The 11,673-nt window shown below is 50.9% G+C and overlaps 1 protein-coding gene across 3 annotated transcripts in view; it reads right to left on the bottom strand.

The window, feature by feature from the left end:
• The window catches only part of TOM1 (target of myb1 (chicken)), a 13,006-nt gene extending 3,100 nt beyond the window's left edge, over nt 1–9,906 (bottom strand). Inside the window, exons 1-11 of one of the 3 annotated variants that reach the window (XM_009586089.1) lie at nt 9,827–9,906; nt 8,051–8,129; nt 7,756–7,905; nt 7,515–7,649; nt 7,113–7,259; nt 5,996–6,112; nt 5,398–5,531; nt 4,695–4,728; nt 3,964–4,069; nt 2,803–2,923; nt 287–362 (exon numbers count right to left, since the gene is read on the bottom strand). In XM_009586089.1, coding sequence (XP_009584384.1) covers nt 287–362; nt 2,803–2,923; nt 3,964–4,069; nt 4,695–4,728; nt 5,398–5,531; nt 5,996–6,112; nt 7,113–7,259; nt 7,515–7,649; nt 7,756–7,905; nt 8,051–8,129; nt 9,827–9,864 — 1,137 coding nt within the window. In that variant the 5' untranslated portion in view covers nt 9,865–9,906. Of the gene's footprint in view, nt 1–286; nt 363–2,802; nt 2,924–3,963; nt 4,070–4,670; nt 4,729–5,397; nt 5,532–5,995; nt 6,113–7,112; nt 7,260–7,514; nt 7,650–7,755; nt 7,906–8,050; nt 8,130–9,826 lie in introns of all 3 variants that reach the window. The other 2 variants (XM_009586090.1, XM_009586091.1) reach the window with 2 other exon arrangements.
• Between the last annotated feature and the right edge of the window lie 1,767 nt (nt 9,907–11,673).

The following is an 11,673-nucleotide window of genomic DNA, read 5'->3' as shown; positions in this document are numbered from 1 at the left end:
AGGAATAAAACATACATTTCCAGGTGGAAATTTCCCTGCATATATAAGGAGGCCATCCTTTTACTGACTGAGTCAACCCCAGACTTTCCATAGTTCCCCACCTCTGGTGTTTAAAGAATGAGGTATATAGCCTAGGTAGGAAATGCAGGTTGGTGGAGACTGGGAGTTGTCATCAGTCCTGTTAAACACTTGATTTTTTCCAATCAGACAGCACATTTATTGCATTGGTGAGCAAGGAGGATACTCTCATTCCTGGTGATGCATTAAAAGCTCTGTGGCCACTTACCGTTCCTGTGTTCTGCTGCCGGGCATCCAGGGCACCAGTGAGTCCTTTGGAGGCTTGGGGATCTTCGTACTTTACCCTGAAAGCATGAAGTTAGATAACATACAGGCTGATGAGATGCCTGAGAGTGAAGAGCAGGAACTCCTACTAAAGATATATTCAGTGCTTCTGATTGCACAACTTTTCATCTCTCATCATTCTGCTCCCAAGAGCTTCTAGAAAGGTGTGCAAAACCCCTACTAAAGGTGTAGCCCACCACAAAACAGACTAATCTACTCACTGCAACATCACTGTGGGATACCACAGGACAGTCCTGGCACATGACAGGAGGATGACAAGGCATCATATGAAAACAACCATCCAACAGACTAAAACACAGACTTACAGAGCTAGATGCATCAACCATGACACTCATCTTCTCTGGGATTGACTACAGAAGAGAGATAACTAACACAGACTGACCAGAAGATTATAGCTACTTCAGAAAGGATTTGAGCAACAAGCCTGTACATACTCACCTACCTTCACAGACACAAACACAGCTCAAAAACATCTCTTTAACCGATACCACTCAAGAACTGATGGTGGCAGAGACTCACTGGCCTGTGCTACATGGGAGGTGAGACTGGATGATCAGAAGAGCCTAGTGTTGCTTCAGGGTCTCCAAATTCACCATTACAGCAACTTCTTTCCACACATAGACACGTTTCACCCATAATCTCCCTCATCCCATTTTTGTGTCCCCCCTAGGCTGCTACCACACATGCTAATGCCACACGTCACCATTTGATCCATGCAGAGTGGGGAAAACAGTCCGTCCATGCTGGGAGAATGAAGCCTTTCCCAGAAACTCTCTGCAAGTCTCCTCTCCAGCTGCTCCCAGGCCCCTTTTTGCAGATCCAGCAGACCATCAAGTGGAGTTGTTTTTGTTGGGGGCCAGGGGCTTGGGCCACCGGCGCTCAAACTTCTCGAAGAAGTGCTCATCAGTGAAGGGGCCACTGTGGACAATGGCATCAAGGATGAAGTACAATGCAGCTATCATGCCACTGATGAGGAAGAACGGCAGGAAAGGCTTGAGGTGTTTCAAGCACTGCTTCCCTGAGACACACATGAAGCATGGGGGTGTCAGGAACAAACCCCAGCAGCCCTGCCTGTGTCTCCTGCCAGCACGTCCCGTCCGGCAGCAGCAGGGCAATGGGTCTGTTCAGATGGAGGGAGACACGGAGAGCAGAGGCTGGTGAGTGAAATGTGAAGCCTGAGCCAGTGAGAATAGAGGCTACCTGGCAGGACTGCAAGTGCAGGCAGATGGAGGGCAGTGAGGAATAAATAGAAGATGTCTCGTTACTTGTGCAGAGATCACAAGCCTCAGTCTGTTAAGGATTGCGCCACAGTGGAGAGGATATGATTCCACCCCTGCCCAGATCTCCCCCAGCCTCCAGCAACGAGCACATACCAGTGGCTCGGATTTCAGCTCCAGATTGGGTGCTGTTGGCACCACTGTTTGTCCTGGACTGCCTCTGTCCTCAGGCAACGCACCCGTAAAAGTGGTGGGGAAACCCATGGGCAAAACACATGAAGTAGTGTGTAGGCTATGGGTTTCCCCACCACTTTTACCAGAAGCAGTCTGAGGCAGAGGAATGGAAGGAGACATCCTTAAGAGACCTTGACTTGCTACTGCCCAGCTGCAGAACAAGGCACCCCAGTGGATGGAGATCAGGAGCACAGGTCTTTGAGGGCTGGAAGCAGCCATGTGCCTGCAGGCTCTACTGCTTGGTAACCGATGGAGAGCAGTGGATGACTCTGATAGGCAAAACAGCGTGAGATCAGCCGCAGTCTCTCAAGCCAACGGGATCCGGTAAGCACAGCTCTTGTCGGCTCCTCCCAGAACAAGGATTCAGGAATCCACACTTTGCAGTAGAGAAGAGACCTCTTCGGTTCAGCCAGTACTATGGAGACCCAACTCTTAGTGCTTTACACCAAAAGGTCTCAAACACACTATGGAGGAAGAAACATCAGTCCCACTTACCAACAGGGAAGCTGAGGCACAGACCAGTGCCCTGCCTTGCAAGCCGCAACTGGCTGCATACTTCCTGCACTCCATTTCAATACTCTGTTCATTAGGCTGCATCAATATTCAGCAACTCCCAAATTCAACATCACCCCAGTCAGGGCACATGAGTTCAGAGCCAGACAAGGAAACTCAGCCAGTCCCACTCCACACCTTCATCTCCAGACACTGAGTGTCCCCAGCACATGCAGCACCACAGTCCCCACACGCAGAGACCACTTCCTTCTCCCCATGCCCAGGAGGAGACTGTGAAGGGGAGATGACGGCAGCAGGAAGAAAGACTGGGAACACAGAGGTCATCCTACAAACACTGTGTGTCAGAAGAGTGCATTTCTATTGCATCCTACTGCCTCTCAGGAACTGCTGCTGGCTGGGGTCACAGCCCCAGTTGCCCTGAGCCCTCCCCCCTTGCAAGAAGGCAGGACAGGACAGAGTGGGCTGCTACACTCACTCTCTGCGCTGCTCAGCCAGCGAGCTGCCGCGGGTCAGGGCAAACATGTCAAACTCTTCTTCCAGTTTGCCAGAGGTGTCGAGGGAGTGCAGCCCCGCGCTCACGCTGCTCGAGCCCAGGTCTGTGGGAGAGAGAGCAGGGTGAGCAGGCAGCAGAGCAGTAAACGGAGGCTCATGGGCTTGGAGGTGCTAGGTGGAAAGCTAGCATCAGAACAGGCTAAACTGCTCTAGATACCACTCATCTATCCTGCCCCTCAGCTGCAGCACGGTCTATGCGTGTATGCAATGTTGTGGGTGAAGTAACAGAAGCAGTTTCTTTGCCTGCTCAGCAGATATTTTTAGCTCAGTCTCAGGCAGCAGCAGCAGCATCAATTTACTGCATAATAATGCTGAAGGCTAGATGTTCCTGACCATTTAAGACACCTCAGAGGGAATTGCTCCATAACCTGTGGAAGAGGATAACCTGTGCTTCTGGGCAAGCACCTCTGAGACAGATGAGTTGATTTTCATGACTCAGGTTTCATCTGAAAAACCCTGACTTGAAAAATATCTCCACTGGCTTGTCTGTAAAAACAGTCTTGCCTATTTTCTGTAGCTGCACCCAAGCTGTACTGAATGTGCTCACAGCCAGCGAGAGCTTCAGGCAGTGCTATGTAGGCTGTTGGTATGTCCTGAAGATCCCTCAGGACCTCTCAGGCTTTCTGAGTAGACAACCTGTCAAATCCTGGGTCCTGAGCCCAAGATGCTTATGGCTGCCTTTGCAGCCCAGCTCAGCTGCTTTTCTTCCCCCAGTCCTCAGTGGTCAGCCTGACACCACATAGCAAGAAAGGCAACTGCACTGCTGCTAGGCATTGGAGAGGGAGCAACTTTCTCCCCTGCCCTGCTGGAAGGCCCAGTCCTTAGCCACAGTCTAATGCTGAGGTCCTTCTTAAGTCATGTCCAACTCCTGCACAACGTGAGGTGTGGATGCTGAGACATATGCTTGCGTGCCTTGGGGCATATACAAGTTTCTTCATGAGTTTATTAATTGACAGTACACCCTATTTCTCTAGGTTACTTTATGAATGTGACTAAATAATTTTGGGAGGTGATTCAAGGGCATGAAAGAATTCCTAGAGCAGCACAGGAGAAGGACTCAGGGGAAAACTGCATGGCAACATACTCATTCCAGCCAGCTGAGAGGAAAGGTTGTTGGTGACTTCAGGCTGCCTCACTCCAGGAGTACTGGGTCCCAGGTCAATCAAACTGTTCTCTGCCTCATTTGGTGCCTTTGGAGAAAAAAAAAGGAAGATGGTGGAGAGTTTCTGAAGCCTGGACACCCTGACCCTTCAGTCCTAGCTCATTAACACTGGAGAGGGAAGCCCTCCTGGACCCATCGAAAGATACCGGTTGTGAGGCCTCTCCTTGTGAGGAGAGGGACAGTGATCAGAGAACTGGCTGGGAATAGTGTACCAGGGCAGAATATATCTTGGTAGCTAGCCTCCCAGCTTGGCTGGATGTCAGTAAGTATGGTAGGTGCTGGTTCAGAGGACAGGGCAGCGCTCACAGGACAAAGGGAGGCTCATATGGGAATTGGTCCTCTCAATGTTCAATACCGGAAAACCGTAACTGCTGGTGGTCTGCTCTTGCTCTTTGGGTGAGAGGAAGGCTCCCACTGGCAGGGGGGGAGGCGGCAGCTGGTGAGAGGAGGGCTCCGACGGGCGGGGGGGGAGCCGCTAGCTGTGGGAACTGGAGTGTCCTGCACACCAGCATGGCCTGGTGCAGCTGGGCTGGGAAAGCAAAGCCCACAGCTTGTAAGTGGGGCTAGTTGAACCTCCCTCCAACTCAGCAGGACACAGGAGGGTCTGCAGGATGCAAACCAAACTGCACAGAGGAGGAGTTGCTCTGAGTTACCTTAACGGGCTGTCCTGTCCGAAGACGCTCAAACCTGCAAGAATGATGACAGGATGCAGTTCAGTAGTATGTACTTACTCACCCACAGCCCAAGAGATTTTTTATAAGGCTTGGCACAGTCTGCCCTTTCCTACGTACTAGGAAAGGAGGATCATGGCTCAGGGCCCAATTCCCCCTTAAGATTGAAGACACCACAACAAGGCTCACAGAGTTGATGTCTCCTGAGAGGTGGTGTGAGGAAGCTTCTTGTGATCCTCCAGAGCTACTTCTAACCAAAATGGTTCAAACCCAGCTCTCCATACAGACATAGGGACTAAATTCTCCAGACTTCATCCTAGCTTAAGAGATGGGTTTGATGAAATGGAAGAAAAAAAAAGGGATGCTGACCCCATGGGCAAGTCCTTTCTGTCGTCTGCCTCAGAGCTAGAAAACTAGCTCTTTCCACCCAGTTTCCTCCTTCTTCTTCTCGGTTATACCACAGGAACAGCTTTATATTCCATCAGTAACTTATACAGCAGCTTTGAAGGGACAGGAATAAATCAGCAGAAGATGAGAACTGTCTTTGTTCTCAAAGATGGATGATACAGGCTGATACATCTTGAGCATTATACTCATGGGCAGATCAAAAGGGTGGGATAGAAGGCCTTCAAGGAGCAGTAAACTCTTGTGGAAGAGCAGGGCAGAGAAGGGAGGCGAGACGTACCTTTCATGGCGCAGAAATACATTGTTGAGGTTGTCATTGATGAGGAGTAGCTCCTCGGTGAGTTGCTCATGGAGGACTCGGGGAATCAGCTCCACCACACGCAGCTGCATGGCTCTGCATGTCCGATTCAGCTCCTGCTCACAGCAAGGGGAAGTTACCACGAAGGTCAGGCTAAGGCTGAGCACTCATAGATTTGGAAGTCTGACTGGGACAGACAGACCCCAGACAGGGGGATAGACTGGGGTCTATCAGCAAGAGTTGATGGGCAACAGATACTGGTGTGAGAGGTAAACTGAGTCTGAGCTTTACAGACAATAATTGTATGCCTCTTGTGTAACACATCATCCAGAAAGAAAGGCCCTCAGGGACTACAAGTCCCCGTGTGAGACGATTCCAGCCTCAATAGTGCAACTTCCCTTGGCTGTTGAAACTCCACCTTCCCCGTCTCTCTCTTAGCCCATCGCTCCCTGATACGCCCCACACTAAACTGTCCAGTACAACTGTTCCCCATGCCTGGCATGCGTAATGTCTCAGTCCATCAAGTCATTGCTAAATTGAGCTGCACCTGCCAGCCCTCTGCCCTACCAGTGTTCCTTACCTGCAGCAGCTCCAGGTCAGAAGGCTCGGCCTGGGATGGCACCAGCTCTGTCAACATCTCTGACATGACCTTCATGTTCCCATTCACTACTTCCAGCTCACTGCGCAGCTTCCCGATCTGCAAAAGGGAGGGAACGTGACTGCTCGGCATGGGAAGACTGGGGAGACAGCTGAGGTTGCTCTGAATGGCAGTGCACCGCATGTGTTTGCACATTCACAGAGCCGAAGGGAACAACCACTGAGGAGCTCATTTGTCACTGATCAGTTCAGCTCTTGGGAGCTTCTAGCAGCAGGAAGCTCCATTAACTTACCATCAAGTTCATTTGCTGGTAACAGATGCCCTCACCCGGGATCTTTGGCCACTAGCCTAGCCTTGATTTTTAATAGCCAGCTCAGGCTGCTGTTATGATTCAAATCTCTCCCCAACTAGCAGCTCCTGTGTGGCAGCCACTCAAATTGTTTCATTTCCAAAGCAGTATAAGAGGGGAAAAAAGTGAATTCCCATTCAAAAGGCAAGCCTGGGCTAAGTGTACAGTTGAAGCTTTATCCCTCTGGTTTCACAAGCTGCTAATGAACCTCCTGAGAACAGTTTCTAGCCTCTGTTCTGCAAGGGGATGCAACCTACTGACAGCTGGAGGTTTGGTGCTGAACACAGTGTCATATGAACTCAGGGTGAGGAAGGAGAAAAAAGGATGGGGAAACAAGAGAGAAAGCCCTGGTCTTTGGAAACCACATAGCCAGACAGGGTTGCTTCATATAAAGTCAGCTCTGAGGCAAGATAAGCAAAGATGATAAGGAGGCATCTACTGAGCAAGCTTTTGCTACACTGCGCTACAAAGACCTTGCTCAAAACCTCTGTGTCTCAGTTCCCCACTTCCCTATAACCAGGAGATCTTCCCTCTACCTGCAAGCAGCCCTGCCTTAGGAAAACATAATCACTCTGTGTTTGTGGTATCCCAGCTCATCACTGTGACCACAATGGAGCTCTGGAGAGCTCTCGAGGGACTATGATTTGGAGGAACAGCTCCTTGAGGACAGAGGCTGGGGAACAGTGTTTGTGAAACAGCCCCCAAATGCAGGGACAGTCAGCAGCACCACGGGACTCGTGTCCGACTCACCTGCTCTGGTGTGGGTGTGACAGGTGCGTCACTGGATGTACCTCTCCCGGTGGGCAGGGTGACAGGGTGGAGGATGGATTCTATCTGCTGAGGGGAGTTGACCGCAGGTGAGTTCTGTCCGGACTGGGAGTCGGAGCTATACACAGTCTACAGACAGAAGTGGGAAAAGTGACAGGGAGAAGGAGATGTTAGACACTCACAGCTGACAGGGCAGTGCAATTAGGAGAGGAGTGTTGATGGTAGCTCCCCATCTGCTTTCAATAGCTCTTTCAGCAAAGAGGCTGTCCTGGAGCTTCTCACTCCCTAAAAGCCCTCTAAATGCAAGCCAGAGTTCCTAAAGTCCCCTCATAGCTCCAGAATGGCAGCTGCCCAACACCCTTCTCTTCAGCAATGCTCCCATACTCTCTGTGGTGTGTGGATGGGTGACAGCATGTCCAGATCAGTCATGGGGAACTCCAGGCCCTTCCGTCTCAGGTCTTCATAAACAGCGACGACACCAGTCAAGTCCGGTGAGCTGCGGAAGGCATCCGCCCAGGACTGGGGAGAAGGAGACAGTACAGCCCATCATCATTTACAGTAGTCTTCTGCACAAACACCTAAAGACTCTCTGAACTGGCGCAGATGCTCACACTTTTTAGCTCACCTGGATGAGGGTCAGCACCTTGTCATGCACTATGGCAGGTGGATTGTTCTTCGGCAGGATTGTTCTCACCAGGACACCTTCTACAAAATCCTGGCTGGACACAAGGACATGGAAGCGATGGCCGCAGTTTTTGACGCATGTCTCCAGGACCTTCAAAGGCAATGAAGCATTAGCTATAGCCTTTTCTGCCTACACGTGTTCACCTTGTTGGCTTTAGGTATCCGTGTCTTTTCAGCCAGGGACTCAGCTTTACAGCAGGCTACCACAGAGCTGAGAAAGAGCCCTGACCACTCACCGTCAAAGCCAGCATAACTTCATGGAAGTTCTTATTCCCTACAATTCTCTTCTTAATGGCTCGGAAGGCATCTTTGGGCCTGCAGGAGAAATCAGATGAAGAAAGATCATCAAAAGGTTGAGACCCACCTACAGAGAGGCAAAGCAAAACAGCCACTGGCTCTGGATGCCTCATACTCAGCAGGTGACCTTCCCCACCGTGTTTTCAGGGCAGCTTGAAGCAATGACTGGTAAAGCAGCTTCTGCTTGTGGTTCTGCAAAGGAGCGGTGTCCTGCTAATGAGTGCTGTTACTGAAATTGCAGGCCTCTGTGCTGATGTCTGCAACAACTCAAGGTGTACAGGACACAACAGAGAGCAGAGTAAAAGCAATGCTAGAAACGCACTACTTGAGGGTAGAGCAAAATCCCATGGCAGAGAGACTGAAGAGGAGGAGATCACAAGAAAGCCTGGCATGGGTTAGAAACAGGAAGGAGAGAGTGAGCTGCAGCAATCCCTGTGTTGCTCAGAGAGAAGCTGTTTAACGACATTTCCCTGGAGGAGAGGAGGCTAAAAAGCAGCAGGGGAGGTGCAGTGGCAAAATCTTGCCTATATTGCAGGTGGACAAGAGAGCAGCAGCATAGCAGGGTCCCCTTAACCATTCTCAGAGGGGAGAAGCACTGCGGTCTCAGCCCACCGTGGTCTTGTGAGAGGACACAAATGAACCAACATGCTCTGGCAGAGCACAGGAAGAGAGGCTGGGTTGGAAGAGCAGCAGTGCTGGAGGAGAAGAGTGGGATGGAGACACTGAGGCAATGAGGAGGGCAGGAGTGTATTGGCCCGTGGGGCAGCATGGCTGCAATGGATGGGCATTAGCAGGGCAATGGGAGAGCCCACCATGCCAGGAGGGTACAGCTGTGTTATCAGGTGCCAAGAACTGAAACACCAAGTGGCCACAGCTTGGTACTGAGAACTGTGGGCAGAGACAGGCGTATTTGCACCGCAGGGATAGCATGGAAAAGAAGTGTTGACAGATCTGTGAGTAGAGATGTTTGACTTTGTTTTCATACAAGTGTGAAGCTGAAAACTGGGCTTGCTAATCCTCTGTCAGCATCACTGTGGGGTTGGACAGCAGGAGTGAAACCTACATTCTTTATTCCATGTTAGCACCTTTTTTACATGCTGCTCTTGACATCTCCACTGTGAGAAGGAGCAGTCCCCCTTGAATTCACTGGCAAATCCCCAGGTCCAGAGTTAACAAAACTGGCAGATTTCTGAACATCTCCCCACAGGAAGAGGGAGACAAGGGCTCCTCCACCCATTTTGTGCATGCCTGAGTGACTGTACCTGAGAAGCGAACCCCAGCAGGACTTGCACAGTCAGAGAACTGAATAGCAGCCTGAGATTTTCCTCTCTCCTCAGTTACCAGCCTGCAGATTTTTACATTCCCAGAGGAGAGAACGAGAGGGGTCTGAAGGAGGAATAAACCGAAGTGGAAGAATTGCAAATATGCCTTTGGGAGATGGGAGGGAGCCTGGTTGACTTGAGGTTTCTCTGGGGACCCTGAAGGCCTGTTTGAATGGCTCCCAGCGCTTACGAAGATTACGGGGAAGCATCTAACAGATGCTCGGACAGCTTTGCTGTGTCTCTAGGTCTCCTAGCAAAGTCTCATCTAGGGACTGTTGGGAAGCCTAGTTTATTACCTCCACCAGTGCACGCTACCACTGCAGTCTAGGGCTGTAGTGTTACAGGGTGTGCTGGGACCTGCCGCTGGACGTGTACCCTTGCCAGCTCCCTTACCCTTCTTCAGTCTCGTTAATGATGTCGCAGATCTCCATGTTGAGAGCCCAGTCCTCGCTCCGCAGGGACCCATCAGTAGCTCTCTCTGGAAAACAGAAACCAAGACACGGCAAGGCTAAGAGCGGCCCTGGCACTCTCACAGGCTGCTGTTCAGCTGTCAGGACACCCCAGAGCCCAGCCACCTTCTCCCTGGCTTCCACCACAACATGCAAGGAGGCGAATCCGGCTGCAAAGTCCAGGCCACCAAGTGCTCCCCGCTAGGTGTCACCACCGCAAAGCACATGGCTGGCCGGCACTGGGATGGGTGGTTGCTCAACTTTGCCCAAGCCACCCATGCTACCAACACACAAACACACACTGTGTGATCCCTGGTGTCCTGCACACGAAGGGAGGGGGCTCAGCATAACTTCAGCTCCACAGCTGGAGAAAAGGGGGCTTATTTGCTTTGTTGCTGCAGGGGCAGAAATTGTGAGTTAGGTCTACTCACACTGACACGGATCTCATGTCAATGGCACCACTCTTGGTTTGCACCAAATTGAGGAGACAAAAGAATCAACGCCCTTCTTTTTACATGGGCCCTACAAAAACAAACAAGCAAACATAAACAGCCAAAGCAGGGCTCTCTCTTGTTTAACATTTACATCTCTCCCCTGAACTCCTGGCCTCTGGGGAGCATGGACAGAAGTGGACTGCAGGCTGAAGTCGAAGCAATACTGTTTCAGCTTTGATTGTGTCCCCTTTAATTAGGAATTCCTCAGTCAGCCTTGATGTTATTCAAGGCAGAGCTTTGGGAAACGAGCAGCTATTACTGAGAGCACCAGTGTCTCCACCCTATAATCAGCCATGCCTCGGTCCTAGCCGCGCCAACTGACTGATGCCTTCAGGGACACGACCAGCGGCTGGGGCAAAGAGAACCACCAGTGGGGCAGGCAGGACCCAGGCACTCTCCAGACCATGGGGAAACAGAGACGCAGCAGATGGCAAGCGGAGGACAAGAACCATCCTTCACAGCTCTGCCATCCTATAAAACGCCTGACTTAGCACTGGGGCAAGAGAATTAAAACTAGCCAGACCGGTTTAGCACCTACTCTCTCTTCAAGAGACCTCAGACCCAACAAGGTGCTTAGAGAAGTGCCTGCATTTTCAAAACTGCTGTCCCTGCAAAATCTGGAGCTGGCCCTTGCTGCTGTGTGTCCTCTACCCCTTTGGAGAGGCCCTTCCTCTGCAGAACTCCCTTTTTCTGCTTTTGACCCAGCACCTAATGATCCCTCTGTGGGAATGAAATGAAATGCCCATTCACGCAGTAATGGGATAGGGCCATAACGCAGGAAAAAGAAGATTTTTTTAACTCCCGCCTGGGTAAGCACATCTATCATGGTTTGGGATGTCCTGTTTTTAAGGGTCAGGCAGAGAGCTATTCACAGCACTGTGCAATGCAGCCTTTTATACAGGTGTCTCCCCCACAGATTACACACCACAGCGTGAAGCTACCTATCCGCATCTTATTGCAATCCAGCCACCACCTTTTCTGTTGACTGCAGAACGTATTGCTTACACTGTGATTACGCTGATTACATTGTGGCCACAGCCAGATGGAAGAGGGCGAACAAGGGAAGGAGAGTGGCAGAACGTTCTTGATGCTCTTCCACGTTTCTAAAGGTCTGGCTGCTACTGTAATATCCTGAAGGCCCCTTGATTCAGGTGAACTTTTGTCACTTTGAGTATTAATTTTATATAGGAAAATCCTGGTGTCCTGCAGATCTAAGCTTCCTCAGTGAAGCGCAGGAGGTAGCATCGCATTGGGTGATGTGGTGGAGAATATATCCAGGGCAGTTGGCTACAGGGGA

The sequence above is a fragment of the Fulmarus glacialis genome, unplaced genomic scaffold (assembly GCF_000690835.1).
Source record: "Fulmarus glacialis isolate BGI_N327 unplaced genomic scaffold, ASM69083v1 scaffold26539, whole genome shotgun sequence".
Lineage (NCBI taxonomy): Eukaryota > Metazoa > Chordata > Aves > Procellariiformes > Procellariidae > Fulmarus > Fulmarus glacialis.
The sequence above is the reverse complement of the archived record's forward strand: the minus strand, read 5'-3'. Positions and strand labels throughout refer to the sequence as shown.